We start from the raw sequence: 22369 nt of genomic DNA, 5'->3' as shown, positions 1-22369 counted from the left end.
TCTGCTGCAGATGGCTCCTGCCCTTATGTAGGCACGGGTACTTCCTACACTGCTGGCGACACATACCCTCCCACCAGACACCACGGCTCCCCAGTTACGGCACCTAGTGACAACTCTAACATCACCTAGGCCCTGCTTCTGGGGTATCGGGGCCATCCATTGGCCTTTCCTGGAGGGGGGGGGGGGGGGGGGGGGAAGCGCGGGGGGGGGGGGGGTGAAGGTGCGGGACCACTGCTGACCTGGCTTGTGGGCCTGCACAGACCCAGAACTGTGCACACTCGGAATGTCTGCCTCAGGCACTATGAATGTGTCACCCTTCAGTATGTCATGGGGGAATGGAACATCCAGTTGCCCCCTCCCCCTTAAGGAAGCAGGACTGTAGAAATCCATCCGTTACTACTCCTTAGCTGCCACTTCTGTGGTGCACAAAACTGGAGTAGCACACCATTTGGCTGCTGCAGTCTCCCAGTAGAGGTCACCGATCAGTGTGCAATGCCTCAATTGCCTGCAGCCAAGAGCCAATGGCCCCTGGCAGGCAAAATGGTTTTTATATGTATGTATGTAGGCCTTATGTAAGTATGCAGGCTTTCGTGGTTGTTGTCACTAAAGTTAAAATCTTTTCGGTTGTCAGGCCGCATCATATTTCCTTCTGAAATAATCAATGTTTTGGCCAATCTGCTGGGATCTTCTTCAGGATGCCTCAGTGTCCACTATTGCTAGCCAGCAGTCTGCTCCTGTCAGCCATTCTATACTTGTCGCTCTTCTGTATCTGTCAGTCTGAATGCATCAATATGTCTGTACTACTCATATGATATCACGTGTCTCTTCTACTCTGTACCTGCTCTGTATGATGTCACTCCATGACCTAAAACAGTTACGCTGTTATTCTTTGGAAAAATAAAAGTTCTGTGTATTTCATGCTTCTGCATTCCTCATTGAGAACCTATGCCACACAACAAAAGGTGCCATATTAGTCATACCTTAACATGGAATTACCAAGAAAAATCTGGAATATTTACTGAACAGAAGAACAGTGCTATAAGTATCATTATGTACACTGAAAGGCACCAGAGAGTAAATTCATCTGCTAGAAATACCAAATATTATAAATATTGTATTAACTGTGTATTGAAAAAATGTTTTGATCTGTTCTGTGGAATTATATCACAAAATCTTCAAGTAATACATATTTAATACATAATTTTCATTTCACAAATGTAGTGAATGCAGTGAGCATCTGGCTGAAGAAATATCTCTCTAAAAGAAATTACCAGCACTGGTGCTCATTATACTGAGGGTCAGATCAGATGAGTACAGTTCATATAAGCAGGGAAGTTAATAAATGAAAATCAAGATTAATTAATTATGGGAAAGGACTTTACAATTTTCTAGGTAATTAAAGGAAATAAAAACTCAATATGAAAAACTCAAACAATGGAAAATTCAGGATGGAATAATGACAATATTATGAAAAGGATAAATTGCCACTCATCTACATCTACATGATTACTCTGCAATTCACACTTAAGTGCCTGGCAGAGACTCACTGTATAGTGGAAATGTTGAGTCGCAGAGAGGCACAACAAAAAGACTACTAAACATGTAAGGTTTCAGCCAGAAGGTCTTCTTCCAAAACATACAACATACACGCACACATTCACACAAACACAGCTCACCCACACATGGCCACTATCAGGGGTGGTGGAAAGGGGAGGGGGTCCTATAGCCCCCATAGCCCCCCCCCCCCCTCCCCCCCATTGTCATTATTCCATCCTGAATTTTCCATTGTTTGATTTTTTCATATTGAGTTTTTATTTCCTTTAATTACCTAGAAAATTGTAAAGTCCTTTTTTTAAGCACTATGTACTAACCAGAGTCACAGTAAGACTTTCAGATGTTTTTGGTTTATAATTAGTAAATTGACTATTGTATGGTGAGGATATACACATTAAAGGAAAATACTAATCTACATGTACATCTACATTTTTGTAGAAGTAGAAAGATGAATAGTCTAATTTCTTGTAAGGTTAAGAATAGGCATCTTTCCTGTATGTCAGGACAGTTGTCCTTGTGTTTAAAGTATACTACTCCAACAGATTCAATCTTTTTTTTATAATTACGTAGCAAAATAGGTTACAATGTATTTCAAACACATTTTAACAAAAGAATAAGAGTGGCACATAGCTTACTATCTAAACCAATAAATATAATTTAACTTAAAATGGGCATCTTATTATTTATTAATACACATTTTAAACCCTGAACTCCTAAACAGTTACCAAAAACTACTTTAAGCAACACCAAATTTTACCAGATTGTTAGCGGAGGACCTCAACTCTCCTTTTTTTAAGCGATATTCCATCCCCCCCCCCCCCCCCAATAGCCCTCCACCCTTGACCAACTTCTTGAATTGCCCGTGGCTGGTTGGCTGGCAGCCAGAGACAGTGGTCATGAGTGTGTGAACTCTGTTTCAGTGAAAAAATATGTGTATGCTGTCTATTTTGGATGAAGCCCTTCTTGCTGAAAGATTATTTGTTTAGTAGTCTTTTTATTGTGCCTGCAAGCGACTCAATATCACCACTATATGGTGAGTAGCAATCAATCCTTTTTATAATATTGGACTCAATATGAAGTGCGATTTTAAACCAAAAAGATATCAGATTTGACCATAATTATATTATAGTGTGTTAACAAAGTTATTGTAGAATGTAAATACTTTTGGATTAAAGAAGACCACCACCAAGAGCAGAAGCACTGAGGCTTTTTTGTCCCTATCAAAACTCAATGCTTCTGCTTTATGGTGAGTGGTCTCCTTTGTTTCAAAAATATTTATATTATAGTGCTATAGTAACCATGCAAACTTCGAGTTAAATGTCAAGAAATATGCTCAGCTACTGCAAGCTGTCGGTAGTATGGATCCTCCAAATAGACCTACCATGGACGTATACAACATATCTTGATAACAAACTTTTGTTAAGAACTAGGTGTTCTGAATTCCTAATCCCAGAGAAGAAAAAAAATCAGGGGTAGGTTTCCCAATACTCCTAAGAAATCAACATGACACCTGTCTGATATGATGGACTGCTTCATGTATTATGGAAATATTTGCAACAGAAACTGTACGAGCTAATAATAACATACACGATTTATGATGTACGTAAAATTGCTCAGTAAATTTTTGGGGATAAATGTTGGCTTTAACTGGAGACAATGAGACATCTGTTCTTAACATTAATCTCAGCAATGAGTCAACATTTAATACAGTGCCACGTGAAGTTCAAAGCTTCCGAGCACTTTAGTGGGTTTATGGTATTTCTCCAGACATGAAAAGGCTGCTATGAACTGCGCATTTGTGTGTGGCTTTTTGTATGTATTATACTTAAATTTCTACAATTCTCTGGTAACGTAGCAGGAGTACATACTTTAAAAGTTTAATTCCTGAATCTCATGAAATTTCAGCTCACTTTTTTGTTTTAGACTAGTCATAAATTCTTGTCATAAATAATGATATTTAACTGAATTTGGATTGGAAAAAAAGGGGGGTGGGATGGAAGATGAGGTAGAAACAAACTTACCAAAATTCAGTCTCATAATCTAGAGTTAGCCCCATTCTCTCTCTTTCAGATTCTCTGACCTTTGACCATTCTGGTGATGATGACAGGAGCCTTGTTAATTGAGATGTTGTATAAGCGTATTCTTTATTACTTCGTGCATCACCATCTTCACTGGAAGAAATAAAGATTATATCACAATAGAATCCTTTTACAATGTCACTGCAGGACTCTGATGATGCAATATTAATTTAAATCTTTTCATAGTGTACAGAGCTCCAACACTGAGAACATTAGAATATTAATTAACCATATAGTTCAAAAGGCAAGCTGTTCTTTTGGAGACTAAAGTAATGACGAAGCTAACAGATAACCTGAGTGATGGTCATACCAGGTGGCACAGTCAATCAATTACTAACAGAAAATGAGACTGTTAATGACAGTTCCCCAACATTACTTACCACAGAAAGAGAAATGAAAGATATCTTGTACAGGACTTGTAAAAATGGTGATGTGATTGCTTTATGACTGCGTGAGGAAGTGTGTATTGCAAAATTTCACAAATTTCACTTCAAATATTTCTCCACATTTAATGTCAGAAGTACGTGTTTATTGACACTATGATGAGATTAAAACAGAACTCATTTAGTTAGTAGTAGTAGTAGTAATAATTAATAATAATAATAATAATAATAATAATAATAATAATTCTTAATTCAACATCAAATTATTCATTGCATATGCACAAAAACAACAAAGATTACAATTCTTGTACATAACACAATGATACATTCTTTTGAATATATTACTGATCAACAAACAATTGAGGGTTGGAGTACCAACAATATAAGGAAAAGGATAGATTGCTACACATTGTAAGGCAGACACACTGAGCTGCAGACAGGCCAAAACCTTCTTCAGAAAAGGAAGCACACACATACTCATTCACACTAACAAGCACAGTTCAAGCACATATGTTCACCACCTCTGGCAGTTCAGACCAGAATGCCTACTGGACCAAGCTGCCGGAGGTGGCAGTCATGCATGCACGAGGTGTGCTTTGTTGAATGAATGAATGTGTGCCTGTTTCCTTTTTTGGGGAAGGCTTTGGCCAAAAGCTAAATGTGTAACTGTCTTTTCGTTGTGCCTGTTTGCAACTCAAAATTGTCATCTTTAGCAGTATTACGCAATCCGTCTTTTTCCTTATATTGTTCTTTATTGATTAACATCTACTAAGATCACAAAAAAATGGTTTGCTGAACACTATTTACACACATTTTTCAAAGCACTTCTTATTCTGCATGTAAGTATAATGTTCTCCTAATGTGTAAAAAGGATTCTGTAACAGGAATTTCTTACACTGAAATTTAAACTTAATGTGGAAAGAGTCATAACTGCAATGAGCAGTGCATTGACTATTTTTAATCTTGGACAGTGTGGACGATTTTCATAGAGTGATGTCTGGGGCTGCTGATGCAAAATTTTTCTTTATTTCTGGTATTCTAGTGAATAAAAATAAATGTTGGTGTACAGCAATATGGCTTTTAGAATCTTCATGTTTACTATGGCAAGCACACCAGCTTTTGGAAACAAGTCACAGCATGATTCCTTCCTGTACAGGTGATTCATATAGCACTTTTTTGAAGTATTAGTGGCTTATTTATATTTGCTTTGGTTGCTGCTCCCCCCATTTCTGTTCTATAGTTTAAATTCAGGAAAAAATAAAGCATGGTATGCAGTCTTTAGGAAACACTGCCTTTGTAGAACTTCTAATCATATTAGCTGCATATACCTTCTTAGATAACTTACATGCTAGAGAGTCAAGATGCATGTCCCATTTCAGATTGCTATGAATGGTCAAACTGAGGAATATTACACTAAGCTCTTTTTTACCAGTTCACTGCCTATGTGCAGTCTAATCTAATCACTGAAACAACTAGTGATAACTCCATGAGACATATCCTCATAGGTGCTCACATTTAGATGGCTTTCATTAAAGTACTGAACAATTTATTTTTCACTTTACTGCAATAGCTCTTTAGTTCATTAAATAATTCCTCTTTATACATGTCAGATATAACATCTGCATTTAGAACTACATTGGAACTTAGAGAGCAATATTTAATGACATTTACATAAATCAAAAACAGAAGACGACCCGATACTGATCCCTGTGGCTCTTTATATTTATATTAGTTATTTTAGATTTGTGAACACCATTTTCAGTTTTAAGCAGTGTAAACTGTTTTCGGTTACTCAGGTAGGTCATAATCAGTGCTGCTGGGCTTATCTAATAGAATATTGATGTTCACACAGTCAAAAGTTTTCTCAAGGTCTAGGTATATACCTGCAACATTTTCCTTGTCTTTGATGCCATTTAACACCTCTTCAATTAACTGAGCAGTTACTGTGCTAGATGATTTACATTTTAGGAATATATTCTGATTTTCCAACATTAGGTTCTAATTTCATATTTGTCCAACAGCATAGTGAACGCATTATTGTGGCCATGATAGACACGAAGCCCATGCCTACTACAGTAGTACAAGTTTATATGCCAACTAGCTCTGCAGGTGATGAAGAAATTGATGAAATGTATGATGAGATAAAAGAAATTATTCAGGTAGTGAAGGGAGACAAAAATTTAATAGTCATGGGTGACTGGAATTCGAGTGTAGGAAAAGGGAGAGAAGGAAACGTAGTAGGTGAATATGGATTGGGGCTAAGAAATGAAAGAGGAAGCCGCCTGGTAGAATTTTGCACAGAGCACAACTAAATCATAGCTAACACTTGGTTCAAGAATCATGAAAGAAGGTTGTATACATGGAAGAATCCTGGAGATACTAGAAGGTATCAGATAGATTATATAATGGTAAGACAGAGATTTAGGAACCAGCTTTAAATTGTAAGACATTTCCAGGGGCTGATGTGGACTCTGACCACAATCTATTGGTTATGAACTGTAGATTAAAACTGAAGACACTGCAAAAAGGTGGGAAATTAAGGAGATGGGACCTGGATAAACACACTAAACTGGAGGTTGTACAAAGTTTCAGGGAGAGCATAAGGGAACAATGGATAGGAATGGGGGAAAGAAATACAGTAGAAGAAGAATGGGTAGCTCTGAGGGATGAAGTAGTGAAGGCAGCAGAGGATCAAGTAGGTAAAAAGATGAGGGCTAGTAGAAATCCTTGGGTAACAGAAAAAATATTGAATTTAACTGATGAAAGGAGAAAATATAACTCAGTAAATGAAGCAGACAAAAAGGAATACAAACGTCTCAAAAATGAGATTGACAGGAAGTGCAAAATGGCTAAGCAGGGATGGCTAGAGGACAGATGTAAGGACGTAGAGGCTTATCTCACTAGGGGTAAGATAGATGCTACCTACAGGAAAATTAAAGAGACCTTTGGAGAAAAGAGAGCCACTTGTATGAATATCAAGAGCTCAAATGGAAACCCAGTTCTAAGCAAAGAAGGCAAAGCAGAAAGGTGGAAGGAATATTAGAGGGTCTATACAAGGGTGATGTACTTGAGGACAATATTATGGAAATGGAAGAGGATGTAGATGAAGATGAAATGGGAGATACAATACTGCGTGGAGAGTTTGACAGAGCACTGAAAGACCTGAGTCGAAACAAGGCCCCGGGAGTAGACAACATTCCATTGGAACTACTGACGGCCTTGGGAGAGCCAGTCCTGACAAAACTCTACCATCTGGTGATCAAGATGTATGACATAGGCGAAATTCCCTCACACTTCAAGAAGAATATAATAATTCCAATCCCAAAGAAAGCAGGTGTTGACAGATGTGAAAATTACCGAACTATCAGTTTAATAAGTCACAGCTGCAAAATACTAACACGAATTCTTTACAGACGAATGGAAAAACTGGTAGAAGCCGATCTCGGGGAAGATCAGTCTGGACTCTATAGAAATGTTGGAACACACGATGCAATACTGACCCTATGACTTATCTTAGACGATAGATTAAGGAAAGGCAAACCTATGTTTCTAGCATTTGTAGACTTAGAGAAAGATTTTGACAATGTTGACTGGAATACTCTCTTTCAAATTCTAAAGGTGGCAGGGGTATAAAATACAGGGAGCGAACAGCTTTTTACAATTTGTACAGAAACCAGATGGCAGTTATAAGAGTCAAGGGGCATGAAAGGGAAGCAGCAGTTGGGAAGGGAGTGAGACAGGGTTGTAGTCTCTCCCCGATGTTATTCAATGTGTATATTGAGCAAGCAGTAAAGGAAACAAAAGAAAAATTCGTAGTAGGTATTAAAATCCATGGAGAAGAAATAAAAATGTTGAGGTTCGCCGATGACATTGTAATTCTGTCAGAGACAGCAAAGGACTTGGAAGAGCAGTTGAACGGAATGGACAGTGTCTTGAAAGGAGGATATAAGATGAACATCAACAAAAGCAAAACGAGGATAATGGAGTGTAGCCGAATTAAGTCGGGTGATGCTGAGGGAATTAGATTAGGAAATGAGACACTTAAAGTAGTAAAGGAGTTTTGCTATTTGGGGAGCATAATAACTGATGATGGTTGAAGTAGAAAGGGTATAAAATGTAGACTGGCAATGGCAAGGAAAGCGTTTCTGAAGAAGAGAAATTTGTTAACATCGAGTATAGATTTAAGTGTCAGGAAGTCGTTTCTGAAAGTATTTGTATGGAGTGTAGCCATGTATGGAAGTGAAACATGGACGATAAATGGTTTGGACAAGAAGAGAATAGAAGCTTTTGAAATGTGGTGCTACAGAAAAATGCTGAAGATTAGATGGGTAGATCACATAACTAATGAGGAGGTATTGAATAGAATTGGGGAGAAGAGGAGTTTGTGGCACAACTTGACAAGAAGAAGGGACCGGTTGGTAGGACATGTTCTGAGGCATCAAGGGATCACAAATTTAGCATTGGAGGGCAGCGTGGAGGGTAAAAATTGTAGAGGGAGAGCAAGAGATGAATACACTAAGCAGATCCAAAAGGATGTAGGTTGCAGTAAGTACTGGGAGATGAAGAAGCTTGCACAAGATAGAGTAGCTTGGAGAACTGCATCAAACCAGTCTCAGGACTGAAGACAACAACAACAACCAATTTATTTAAAGATCAGTGTTACCTGGACTATTTTTAGTCATTCTGAGAAGATGCCTGATTGACTTCGTAATGCCCCACACTGGATGATTTTAAAGAGCTAGTATATTCATTACTTCTATACAATTTGCTAGGGCTTAATGGGTTTTTATGATTGTCACTGATGCTTTCCACTAATGAAGAAAAGTAGGACCATTCATTCATATGTTTGAAGTTTCAAGTTGATGTTTTATGAACTCCCTTTCTAATTAATAGCAAAGTCCACACAGGATTTGTCTCTGCATGCTCTAAAACTGTTTATCATTGCCCAGACACCAGCAGTAACACTGTGTGAAGCCTGAATCTTATTTGCAACATAGTTCCTCCTATTCTATATCAATAAATGTTTATAGTATTCGTGATAAATGCTGAAGGTTTCTTTTCTTTTGAGATTTTCTCTGTCATTCATCATTGCACTATGGAGTAATTTTAATTTTTCCCTAGCTTCAATGATACTTTTGTTTACAGTTTTTGCTTGTTTAACTTTTGTGGCCATAACTGGACGTGTGGCATCAAAACAACGGTAAAAGTCAGGAGCAAAGCTATCGTAGGAAAAGTTACCATTGTCAAACCATGGTATGTGTGATTCATGCATATCAGTCAGTTGATGTTATCATTATACATAATTCTTTTGCTTAAATATTGTTCCTTTTTAGGCACCTCATAGGACTCCAACTGAAGCTGCACTGCATGGTGGTCAGACGTGGCTAATTTTAGAACAGATCTACTGCAGGAAAGATTGTCATGTTTATTATCATTTTATCCAGACCTGTTTTGCAGTTGTCAGTTTCTCTAGTTGGCTCATGAATGGGTGGTGTCAGATGTTTGGAGTTGGCATCATTGGTTAATAAGTCTACATATTCCCTGTTATTATTTACTTGGCAATTTAACCCAGAAAATGTCCTGTGTGCATACACAAATAAGTCAGATAGACTTTTGAAAAATATATCCATATTTGCCACAGACGGCTTGTTTGTTGTTGTTGTTGTTGTTGTTGTGGGCTTCAGTCCAGATACTGGTTTGATGAAGCTCTCCATGCTACTCTATCCTGTACAAGCCTCTTCATCTTTGAGTAACTACTGTGACCTACATCCTTCTGAATCTACTTAGTGTATTCATATCTTGGTCTCCCTTTATGATTTTTACCCTCCACACTTCACTCCAATACTAAATTTGTGATCCCTTGATGCCTCAGAACATGTCCTACAAACCGGTCCCTTCTTCTTGTCAAGTTGTGCCACAAACTCCTCTTCTCCCCAATTCTATTCAATACCTCCTCATTAGTTATGTGATCTACCCATCTAATCTTCAGCAATTTTCTGTAGCACCACATTTCAAAAGCTTCTATTCTCTTCTTGTCCAAACCATTTATCGTCCATGTTTCACTTCCATACATGGCTACACTCCATACAAATACTTTCAGAAATGACTTCCTGACACTTAAATCTATACTCGATGTTAACAAATTTCTCCTCTTCAGAAACGCTTTCCTTGCCATTGCCAGTCTACATTTTATACCCTTTCTACTTCGACCATCATCAGTTATTTTGCTCCCCAAATAACAAAACTCCTTTACTACTTTAAGTGTCTCATTTCCTAATCTAATTCCCTCAGCATCACCCGACTTAATTAGACTACATTCCATTATCCTCATTTTGCTATTGTTGATGCTCATCTTATATCCTTCTTTCAAGACACTGTCCATTCCGTTCAGCTGCTCCTCCAGGTCCCTTGCTGTCTCTGACAAAATTACAATGTTGTCAGCAAACCTCAAGTTTTCATTTCTTCTCCATGGATTTTAATTCCTACTCCAAATTTTTCTTTTGTTTCCTTTACTGCTTGCTAAATACACAGATTAAATAACAACGGTGATACGCTACAACCTGTCTCACTCCCTGCTTTCCTTTCATGCCCCTCGACTCTTATAACTCCATCTGATTTCGGAACAAATTGTAAACAGCCTTTTGCTCCCTGTATTTTACCCCTGCCATCTTCAGAATTTGAAAGGGAGTATTCCAGACAACATTGTCAATAGCTTTCGCTAAGTCTACAAATGCTAGAAACCTAGGTTTGCCTTTCCTTAATCTATCGTCTAAGATAAGTCATAGGGTCAGTATTGCATCGTGTGTTCCAACATTTCTATAGAGTCCAGACTGATCTTCCCCGAGATCGGCTTCTACCAGTTGTTCCATTCTTCTGCAAAGAATTCATGTTAGTATTTTGCTACCGTGACTTATTAAACTGATAGTTCAGTAATTTTCACACCTGTCAACACCTGCTTTCTTTGGGATTGGAATTATTATATTCTTCCAGAAGGTTGAGGGTATTTCACCTGTCTCACACACCTTGCCCACTAGATGGAAGAGTTTTGTCATGGCTGGCTCTCCCAAGGCTATCAATAGTTCTAACGGAATGTTTTCTACTCCCATGGCCTTGTTTCGACTTAGGTATTTCAGTGCTCTGTCAAATTCTTCATGCAGTGTCATACCTCCCATTTCATCTTCATCTACATCCTCTTCCATTTCCATAGTATTGCCCTCATGTACATCACCCTTGTATAGATCCTCTATACACTCCTTCCACCTTTCTACTTTCCCGTCTTTGCTTAGGACTGGTTTTCCATCTGAGCTCTTGATATTCATACAGGTGGTTCTCTTTTCTCCAAAGGTCTCTTTAATTTTCCTGTAGGCAGTATCTATCTTACCCATAGTGATAAATGCTTCTACATCCATACATTTGTCCTCTATCCAGCTCTGCTTAGCCATTTTTGTACTTCCTGTCGATCGCATTTTTGAGATGTTTGTATTCCTTTTTGCCTGCTTCATTTACTGCATTTTTATATTTTCTCCTTTAATCAATTAAATTAAATATCTCTTCTGTTACCCATGGATTTCTAGTATCTCTTATCTTTTTACCTATTTGATCCTCTGCTGCCTTCACTATTTCATCTCTCAAAGCTACCCATTCTTCTTCTACTGTATCTTTTTCCTCTGTTATTGTCAACTGTTCCCTAATGCTCTCTCTCAAACTCTGTACAGCCTCTGGTTCTTTCAGTTTATTCAGACTCCATTTCCTTAAATTCCTACCTTTTAGCAGTGTCTTCAGTTTTAGTCTACAGTTCATAACCAATAAACTGTGGTCAGAGTCCACATTTGCCCCAGGAAATGCCTTACAATTTAAAATTTGGTTCCTAAACCTCTGCCATACCATTATATAATCTATCTGGAACCTTCCTGTGTCTCCAAGCCTCTTCCATGTATACAACATTCTTTAATGATTCTCAAACCAGGTGTTAGCTATGGTTAAGTTTCCAGAATGAGATTTTCACTCTGCAGCGGAGTGTACACTGATATGAAACTTCCTGGCAGATTAAAACTGTGTGGCAGACTGAGCCTTGAACTCAGAACCTTTGCCTCTCATGGGCAAGTGCTCTGCCATCTGAGCTACCCAAGCACGACTCATGCCCCGTTCTCACAGCTTCAATTCTGCCAGTATCTCGTCTCTTACCTTAACTTCACAGAAGCTCTTCTGCGAACCTGATTAAGTTATGCTCTGTGCAAAATTCTACCAGGCGCCTTCCTCTTTCATTCCTTAACCCCAGTCCATATTCACTACTACTTTTCCTTCTCTTCCTTTTCCTACAGTCGAACTCCAGTCCCCCATGGCTATTAAATTTTCGTCTTCCTTAACTAGCTGAATAATTTCTTTTATCATATCATACATTTCTTCAATCTCTTCATCATCTGCCAAGCTAGTTAGCATATAAACTTGTACTACTGTGGTAGCCGTGAGATTTATATCTATCTTGGTAGAATAGAATAGAATATTTTTTTATTAGCCTTTCAGTATTTTTCATACAATTGGCTCTGTCATAGTTTACAGAGGGTTTTACTTTCAGTACGATATTCAAATAGTTACAGAAAGGGGAGAAAAGGAACTAAAGACCTTTTCTTCAGCATTATGTAAAACAATGTTTTATACAGTAATTAAATACACACATAAGAAAAGAATCACAGTAAATAACTAGCTTATATAATATCAAAACATTTTCTTCATAACTTATGTAAAACATATATTTTGATGATTAGTTTCTAAGAATTCTTCAGTTGTATAGAATTCGTTGTTTTTTTAGCCAGGTTTGCAATGTATTCTTAAATTTATTTAGTGGTACTGTACGAGCTGAGCATGGTAACTTATTGAAAAATTTTATGCTTAAGTACTTATAGTTATTATGGACTACAGCAAGTCTTGTGGAAGCCAAGTCCAGCAGGTGACTGTTTCTTGTACTATGTGCATGCACATCACATCTCATGTTCAATTTTTTCAGATTTTCTCTGTCATATATTAGACAGTTATATACGTACATGCTTGGCACTGTCATTATGCCAAGAGATTTAAAATAATTTCTGCAGGACTCTCTGGGTGCTAACCCCTCCATGCACCTGATTGCTTTCTTCTGCCATCTGAAAATACATTCAGCCCCTGGGGAGTTACCCCAAAGCAATATTCCATATTGCAGTTGGGAATGAAAAAAAAGCATAGTATGAGTGGAGTAGCAATTGCTTGTTCACACTGTTTCTTAATTTATACAATAAGAAAAGTACTCGTGCTAGTTTACTACATAGATAATTGGTGTGTCCTTCACATGAGAGCTTTCGGTCTATGATTAGTCCAAGTAATTTCACTGTTTTGTTTTCATTTGTAGTTACTTTGAGATTAAATATTATTTCTTCTGTTTTTGTTTGATTTATGTACAGCTGGTTAGCCTGACACCAGTAATTAGCCATTTGCATCATTTCTCTATTTTTGTCCAGTACACTCTGTAAGTTCTCTCCTGTACTTATTAATGTCATATCGTCAACATATAGTATGTTCTTACACGGTATGTAATTTGAGAAGTCATTAACATAGACAATGAACAGAAAAGGTCCAAGAACAGAGCCTTGGGGTATTCCTCTTTCTATAGGGAGTATTTCTGACCTCTGCTCATTTGCATGTACAAGTTGTAACCTATTGCTTGGATAAAATCTGAATAGTTGGAGTGTGACATCTTCAATACCATAGTATTTTAACTTTTTGATGAGTATGTCATGTGACACCGAGTCAAAAGCTTTACTTAGGTCAGTAAGTGTTCCAGACATTGATACTCTTTTTTTCATACCCTTCATAAGCATTGCTTACCAAAGCTTCTACTGCTTTTACAATTGATAGGTGTGACCTGAAGCCAAACTGTTGTTCATTTAAAATTTTGTTGGTTTCAAAATACCTGTATATCGGCTTATGCACACAATTTTCTACTAACTTGGATATGATTGGTACTATTGAAATCGGTCTGTAGTTATTTGGGAGGTTTCTTTCACCTTTTTTATACACAGGCAATGTAACTGTGAGCTTAAGACAGTCGGGGAATATTCCTTCACCAAGTACTCTGTTTGATAGTGAGAGAAGTGGCATTTCAATTTCTTTTGCTATACATTTAATGATGAGATTACTGAGTCCATAATAATCTTCTGTTTTGGAATTACTTAATTTGTTTATTGACTTATGAATATCATTTAATGTGATTCGGGTCCAAGTGAACTTCTCACTTCTTGTCTGTTTTGCACAAGTGAGCAATGCTTCTGCATCAGAGGCAGAATTGATGGGTGGGGTGGTGACGCTATTTACAAAATATTCATTGAGAATATTGCAGTCAATAGGGATACTCCTTTCTTTATTGGTATTATTAATTTCCCTTTTAATGACAGTCCAGGCAGCTTTACATTTATTTTTAGAATTTAAAATATATTCATCATTTGCACAGCACTTAGCATTTTTTATTTCTAATCTGTAAAGGTTTCTCATTTTAGTGTAAGTTGCCTTGTCCTTATCACTGTTATGAGATTTGTCTTTCATAATCATCAGTAGTATTCTGAGTTTGTTATGTTGTGGGGTGTACCACTTGTTAGTATTTTGTTGCTTATGAGTAATATTACTCTGGTACCTTTTGGTTACCAAGGGGCATGTCATTTCTACTATATGCTTGATCTGTGTCAGGAAAATGGAAAAACATTTATTAATTGTTTTCTTGCTATCCATTACATGAGTCCAATCGATTTCTTTTAACTGGTTTATCATTTTGTTTACATTGGATTCACCTAGAATTCTATATGTCACTTCTCTCTCTGTAGAACTGAAGGCTGACTTTTCTATTTGAAGCCATAGCCCTGCATGATCTGATATTCCTAATTCTATTACATCACATTGTATGGAGTCTCTTTGTACATTGCTAACTACGTTATCAAGGCATGCGTTCAGTCTAGTGGGTTTTTCATTGAGACAATAATAGTTTAATGACTTCAGAGTGTTAATACATGAATTACATTTTTTCTCTTTGCCCTTATATCTATGTTAATATCACCTACAATTACAATTCTATGCTGGTTATATTTTGACAACAACAATATTAAAGTATTAATTTTTTCTATAAATACTATCTCATCAGAGCCTGGGATTCAATAGACTGAGACAATTACAGTTTTCTGTTCGTGTATTACCACCCCAGCTACTTCTATTGTAGCTTCAAGGCATATTCTACTAAGGTCTATAACACAGTAATGCAATTCAAGGTTACTTTTGACTTATATTGAGACCCCACCATGTGTAATACTTTTCATTGATTTTACACCTAAGAGATCGTACATTTATATGAAGGAGGAGGAAACTGTCACTGCTACATAATGATATTCTACTTTCACAGAACCTTCTGTATTCATTTATTTTCACTACATGATCTAGGGTTGCACAATTATCTGAATGAATTAGACTGCTGCAGTTTCCACTTAATGTGGTTTCTAACTTTCCTTTGTCTGTAACGTCGTTTTCTTTAAAAAAGGAGGTGTACAGTCATGCTCTGTGGGACTGTCTTTTAAGACATGGTTGCTGCGTGCTCGTATTTCATTTACAACTTTGTTTACCTCCTGACACAAAAATGTTTTCCCATGGTAATTTAGATGCTCACCATATTCAGTGTGCAAATTTCTTTCAAGTCTGCTAATATCCACTACATTGCATTTAGCATAAATGGAACATAGTTGTTTGATTTTAATGTTTGTTTTACGAATCTCTTTGTTAACACATGAATTATAGATCAAGTCATGTCTATGAGGTTAACAATAGTGTTTTCCACCTTACTTAAATCTAAAAAAATTTCAAACCTGTTATACACTTTTTGGCTTCATTGTGTGCTACAGCATTTGCACCAGTCACACAAACAACAAAGTCACTGTCCCTCGTTGTATTCTTGTGTTCTGAGATGTTTACAGTAACGCATTCACTATGCTGTTTGTAGTAGCTTATCCACATTCCTGTAGACACTACTAATTGCTATACTTCCTCTTCCCCATTTTAGATTTGTTGCAGCAAATTATGACACTCCTTCTAACCAGGAAGTACTTACATCAATAACATTGAAATTACTTTCTTTTACAGTGAAGATTGCTACACCAGCCCTAGTCTTCTATCTTACTAAGTTCAAGTAAAATTTCACTGAGAGTAGCTGACTAATGCAAGTTAGGCCTTCAGTGTACTGAGTTTAGCTAGAGATAATAAGTCAGATCTATCAATCCTTTTAATGAAATCTAGATCATTGTGCTTCTTTTTGAGACTACAAAAATTCTTCGTTACTCCTGCTGGATCGTTAAGGGCAATTTAGGGCTTTACAATTGTCATTGGTTTTCCTGCAGTGGTTTTTTCTGCAGCAGATCCTGTATGACATGGTTGTACCATTCCAATGGCAATGCACTTATTTACACCATTTCACAGAAAATTTAATCTAGTTTCCTTGATAATTAATTTACTGATATTCTTGTTAACCTCTCATTTATGTGCATGCCATGAGTCATGTACAGGTTCCTTTCTAGATGACTGGCATTTTCTGACACATATTGTGAAATTGATTACATGTTATTTTATGCATTTCCAGTTTCACAACATTGTTCCATTAGACCATATCTCTATGGAATTTTAATGACAATTATTTTAGTGACAATTAACTACTGAATGTTACTTCCATCGGTCTGATAGTGCATTTGCTTGATGTACCTCCCATGATAATGATGCTATCCATTAATGAGAAGGATTCGCAATCTTACATGCACAGCTTCACCACAGCAAAAAGAGGTGCTCCAAGTTGAATGTGAGACACAGCTGTATAGCTATTAGCAATCTTTTGTGCCACTCAGCAACCATGACTATCTCCATATATTAGAATCTGACCCTTCTTGAATTTCTGGTTCTCTTTGCTTCTTTTCTTTTTCTTTTGGGACAGTTTCTTGCATATAGTTTCACTGATTTCACCATCATTACCTTAGACAGTTTACATACTTTCACTTACTAGGTTAGCACTTGACATTAGGACCTGGTGTTTTTTGAACTTATCACAAATTTTTTTTTTTTTTTTTTGTTTCTTTTGAATGTTTTCTTTTAGTTCCCACAGATGTAAACAATGCATATTCCACTAGTTTGTCCAGAATCTGGTAGCTATTTTGAGTAACAATGGATGGAATGCTTTCCTTGGTTTTTGATTTAGGCCTATAATCATTCAGCAGGCACTGTTGAACAATTCCGTTCACCTTTTTATTTAGTAAAGTAACCTCAGCCTTTAGCCACTGAATTTCACTTATTAAATGTGCAACTACTGCTGATAATTTGCACTCACAGTCACATTTTGTTGTTTTTCTTATTTTAGCTGAGTTTTTAAGGCATCATTGATTACATTGCCAGCTTGTTATAAATTCACTGTTTTCTTTCACTGATTAATCAATTTTAGCATATCAAAAGTAGAACAAATTATTGCATTCCCTACACTTGATCCAACTTTTGCATTACTTTTTAGCACTTTCTAACCTTTTCATAATTTAAAGAAGGGTAGTTGCATGAGCTAAGAAGCATTGCACTATTACTTGCTGCCATGTTTTTCAGTGTGGATTATAAGTATAAAAGTTAAACAATTAAAAGATCTTCCTAGACGTAAAGTTGCAGACTTAAATATTACAGTTCTCTGGGTTGAATGAACATTGAATGCAACATCACACACAAATATGCGGTACTGCTATGAGAAAATGGAATCCCACTTTGAGAAGATATTCAACATTCTGCAAAACCAGGAGAGAGAATTCAAAAGAATGAGATGACAAGCGTGGATCCTGTCAACTGTTCAAAGGGATCAGAAAGCTGATGACCATTTATTTTTTGGACAAGCAATCCCTAAGCACACCACATTAAAGGATTATTGTATTTGTTTCTGTTTTGCTGTAGAATGGAGCTGTTAGCTGTCTCAGCTTGTATGAATGATCATTTCTTCTACTGTAGTGGATTACACTTCCCCCATGAACCATGGACCTTGCCGTTGGTGGGGAGGCTTGCGTGCCTCAGCGATACAGATGGCCGTACCGTAGGTGCAACCACAACGGAGGGGTATCTGTTGAGAGGCCAGACAAACATGTGGTTCCTGAAGAGGGGCAGCAGCCTTTTCAGTAGTTGCAGGGGCAACAGTCTGGATGATTGACTGATCTGGCCTTGTAACATTAACCAAAACGGCCTTGCTGTGCTGGTACTGCGAACGGCTGAAAGCAAGGGGAAACTACAGCCGTAATTTTTCCCGAGGACATGCAGCTTTACTGTATGATTAAATGATGATGGCGTCCTCTTGGGTAAAATATTCCGGAGGTAAAATATTCCCCCATTCGGATCTCCGGGCGGGGACTACTCAAGAGGACGTCGTTATCAGGAGAAAGAAAAGTGGCATTCTACGGATCGGAGCGTGGAATGTCAGATCCCTTAATCGGGCAGGTAGGTTAGAAAATTTAAAAAGGGAAATGGATAGGTTAAAGTTAGATATAGTGGGAATTGGTGAAGTTCGGTGGCAGGAAGAACAAGACTTTTGGTCAGGTGATTACAGGGTTATAAATACAAAATCAAATAGGGGTAATGCAGGAGTAGGTTTAATAATGAATTAAAAAAATAGGAGTGTGGGTTAGCTACTACAAACAGCATAGTGAACGCATTATTGTGGCCAAGATAGACACAAAGCCCATGCCTACTACAGTAGTACAAGTTTATATGCCAACTAGCTCTGCAGATGATGAAGAAATTGATGAAATGTATGACGAGATAAAAGAAATTATTCAGGTAGTGAAAGGAGACGAAAATTTAATAGTCATGGGTGACTGGAATTCGTCAGTAGGAAAAGGGAGAGAAGGAAACATAGTAGGTGAATATGGATTGGGGGGAAGAAATGAAAGAGGAAGCCGCCTTGTAGAATTTTGCACAGAGCATAACTTAATCATAGCTAACACTTGGTTCAAGAATCATAAAAGAAGGTTGTATACCTGGAAGAATCCTGGAGATACTAATAGGTATCAGATAGATTATATAATGGTAAGACAGAGATTTAGGAACCAGGTTTTAAATTGTAAGACATTTCCAGGGGCAGATGTGGATTCTGACCACAATCTATTGGTTATGAACTGCAGATTGAAACTGAAGAAACTGCAAAAAGGTGGGAATTTAAGGAGATGGGACCTGGATAAACTGAAAGAACCAGAGGTTGTAGAGAGTTTCAGGGAGAGCATAAGGGAACAATTGACAGGAATGGGGGAAAGAAATACAGTAGAAGAAGAATGGGTAGCTCTGAGGGATGAAGTAGTGAAGGCAGCAGAGGATCAAGTAGGTAAAAAGACGAGGGCTAATAGAAATCCTTGGGTAACAGAAGAAATATTGAATTTAATTGATGAAAGGAGAAAATATAAAAATGCAGTAAATGAAGCAGGCAAAAGGGAATACAAACGTCTCAAAAATGAGATCGACAGAAAGTGCAAAATGGCTAAGCAGGGATGGCTAGAGGACAAATGTAAGGATGTAGAGGCTTGTCTCACTAGGGGTAAGATAGATACTGCCTACAGGAAAATTAAAGAGACCTTTGGAGAGAAGAGAACCACTTGTATGAATATCAAGAGCTCAGATGGCAACCCAGTTCTAAGCAAAGAAGGGAAGGCAGAAAGGTGGAAGGAGTATATAGAGGGTTTATACAAGGGCGATGTACTTGAGGGCAGTATTATGGAAATGGAAGAGGATGTAGATGAAGATGAAATGGGAGATAAGATACTGCGTGAAGAGTTTGACAGAGCACTGAAAGACCTGAGTCGAAACAAGGCCCCGGGAGTAGACAACATTCCATTAGAACTACTGATGGCCTTGGGAGAGCCAGTCATGACAAAACTCTACCATCTGGTGAGCAAGATGTATGAAACAGGCGAAATACCCACAGACTTCAAGAAGAATATAATAATTCCAATCCCAAAGAAAGCAGGTGTTGACAGATGTGAAAATTACCGAACTATCAGTTTAATAAGTCACAGCTGCAAAATACTAACGCGAATTCTTTACAGACGAATGGAAAAACTGGTAGAAGCGGACCTCGGGGAAGATCAGTTTGGATTCCGTAGAAATGTTGGAACATGTGAGGCAATACTAACCTTACGACTTATCTTAGAAGAAAGATTAAGAAAAGGCAAACCTACGTTTCTAGCATTTGTAGACTTAGAGAAAGCTTTTGACAACGTTAACTGGAATACTCTCTTTCAAATTCTGAAGGTGGCAGGGGTAAAATACAGGGAGCGAAAGGCTATTTACAATTTGTACAGAATCCAGATGGCAGTTATAAGAGTCGAGGGGCATGAAAGGGAAGCAGTGGTTGGGAAAGGAGTGAGACAGGGTTGTAGCCTCTCCCCGATGTTATTCAATCTGTATATTGAGCAAGCAGTAAAGGAAACAAAAGAAAAATTCGGAGTAGGTATTAAAATTCATGGAGAAGAAGTAAAAACTTTGAGGTTCGCCGATGACATTGTAATTCTGTCAGAGACAGCAAAGGACTTGGAAGAGCAGTTGAACGGAATGGACAGTGTCTTGAAAGGAGGATATAAGATGAACATCAACAAAAACAAAACGAGGATAATGGAATGTAGTCAAATTAAATCGGGTGATGCTGAGGGGATTAGATTAGGAAATGAGACACTTAAAGTAGTAAAGGAGTTTTGCTATTTAGGGAGTAAACTAACTGATGATGGTCGAAGTAGAGAGGATATAAAATGTAGACTGGCAATGGCAAGGAAATCGTTTCTGAAGAAGAGAAATTTGTTAACATCGAGTATAGATTTAAGTGTCAGGAAGTCGTTTCTGAAAGTATTTGTATGGAGTGTAGCCATGTATGGAAGTGAAACATGGACGATAAATAGTTTGGACAAGAAGAGAATAGAAGCTTTCGAAATGTGGTGCTACAGAAGAATGCTGAAGATAAGGTGGGTAGATCATGTAACTAATGAGGAGGTATTGAATAGGATTGGGGAGAAGAGAAGTTTGTGGCACAACTTGACTAGAAGAAGGGATCGGTTGGTAAGACATGTTTTGAGGCATCAAGGGATCACAAATTTAGCATTGGAGGGCAGCGTGGAGGGTAAACATCGTAGAGGGAGACCAAGAGATCAATACACTAAGCAGATTCAGAAGGATGTAGGTTGCAGTAGGTACTGGGAGATGAAGAAGCTTGCACAGGATAGAGTAGCATGGAGAGCTGCATCAAACCAGTCCCAGGACTGAAGACCACAACAACAACAACAACAGTGGATTACAACTTCTAGTCTCTATTGCTATAATCCTATCACCTTCTCACTGTTCCCCAAAACATATACCCCAAACCATCTTTGACATTACCAGTGCAGAAAGTTTGAAACTTATCAGTGGATATACTGTATATCAACACCACTAGATCATTATTTCAATGCTATTATGTGAGGTGTTCTCATCCTGTTTCTACAACATTTAATTTTTGGGCATACCTCATCATCATGCCTCACTGTCTTAAAAGTAAAAAACTGCTCCTTCTGTACCAACATTGACATGTAAAAAGTCTTGTCAGTGCTGAGAATTAACTTTCCTATAATTAACTTGGAAACCAACCGAAGTCTACCTCCTTACATCTCTCATAGATATCAATCTTACTAACAATTACTTCATGTTTGAGGACCTGTCTTCCAGACAATTAAGGGTAACAGCCGATGATGGTGATGATTATGATGATAAATCCAATTATGACAGCTTTATAGTCTGGACATGATGAAGCAGATATCCTTCACTACCTCTATCATTATATCTGCTAAAACCTTTTTTAGCTGCAGAATTATCTTCATGAATATTGTGACCCACTTCCCTTTGTGCACAAACCAACACTCCAGTCCCCACAAAATGAAGAAATTATCAGTAGCACCTCCATACCAGCAGCTGCCACTTGTTCAGTGCAAAGTACTACTTATTTCATAATCTAGGGCTGTGTAGCAGATCTGTCGTTATGCTAAATGTTAACAGTTATGCTAACAACCTTATCAATGTCTATAGACTTCAAAGTTATCTTAATGACTTTGTCCATGTACAGAGCCATTTCTTACAGTTCTCACTCCCAGAATTCCTCTGTAAAATGCTTCAAATGAACTTCTCAGATTACCAAGTACTTCAACATGAAATGGTATACGTATGTGGGGATATCGATACCTACGACCAATGCTAGCAAGGACTGCAAATCTGTGACTTGATCAAAGGTGGCAGTGTGTTCAGAGCTATGTCTGTGAATGGACATGCATGTAT

The 22369-nt window shown here is 37.7% G+C and overlaps 1 protein-coding gene across 1 annotated transcript in view; it reads right to left on the bottom strand.

Annotated features, from left to right (window-relative positions):
* Positions 1-22369, bottom strand: part of LOC126237354 (calpain-5-like) — a 252548-nt gene that overhangs the window by 86424 nt on the left and 143755 nt on the right. Inside the window, exon 8 of the mRNA XM_049947420.1 lies at positions 3576-3725. Within this exon, the coding sequence (XP_049803377.1) occupies positions 3576-3725 (150 nt within the window). The remainder of the gene's footprint in view (positions 1-3575; positions 3726-22369) is intronic.

The sequence above is a fragment of the Schistocerca nitens genome, chromosome 2, assembly GCF_023898315.1.
Source record: "Schistocerca nitens isolate TAMUIC-IGC-003100 chromosome 2, iqSchNite1.1, whole genome shotgun sequence".
Lineage (NCBI taxonomy): Eukaryota > Metazoa > Arthropoda > Insecta > Orthoptera > Acrididae > Schistocerca > Schistocerca nitens.
The sequence above is the reverse complement of the archived record's forward strand: the minus strand, read 5'-3'. Positions and strand labels throughout refer to the sequence as shown.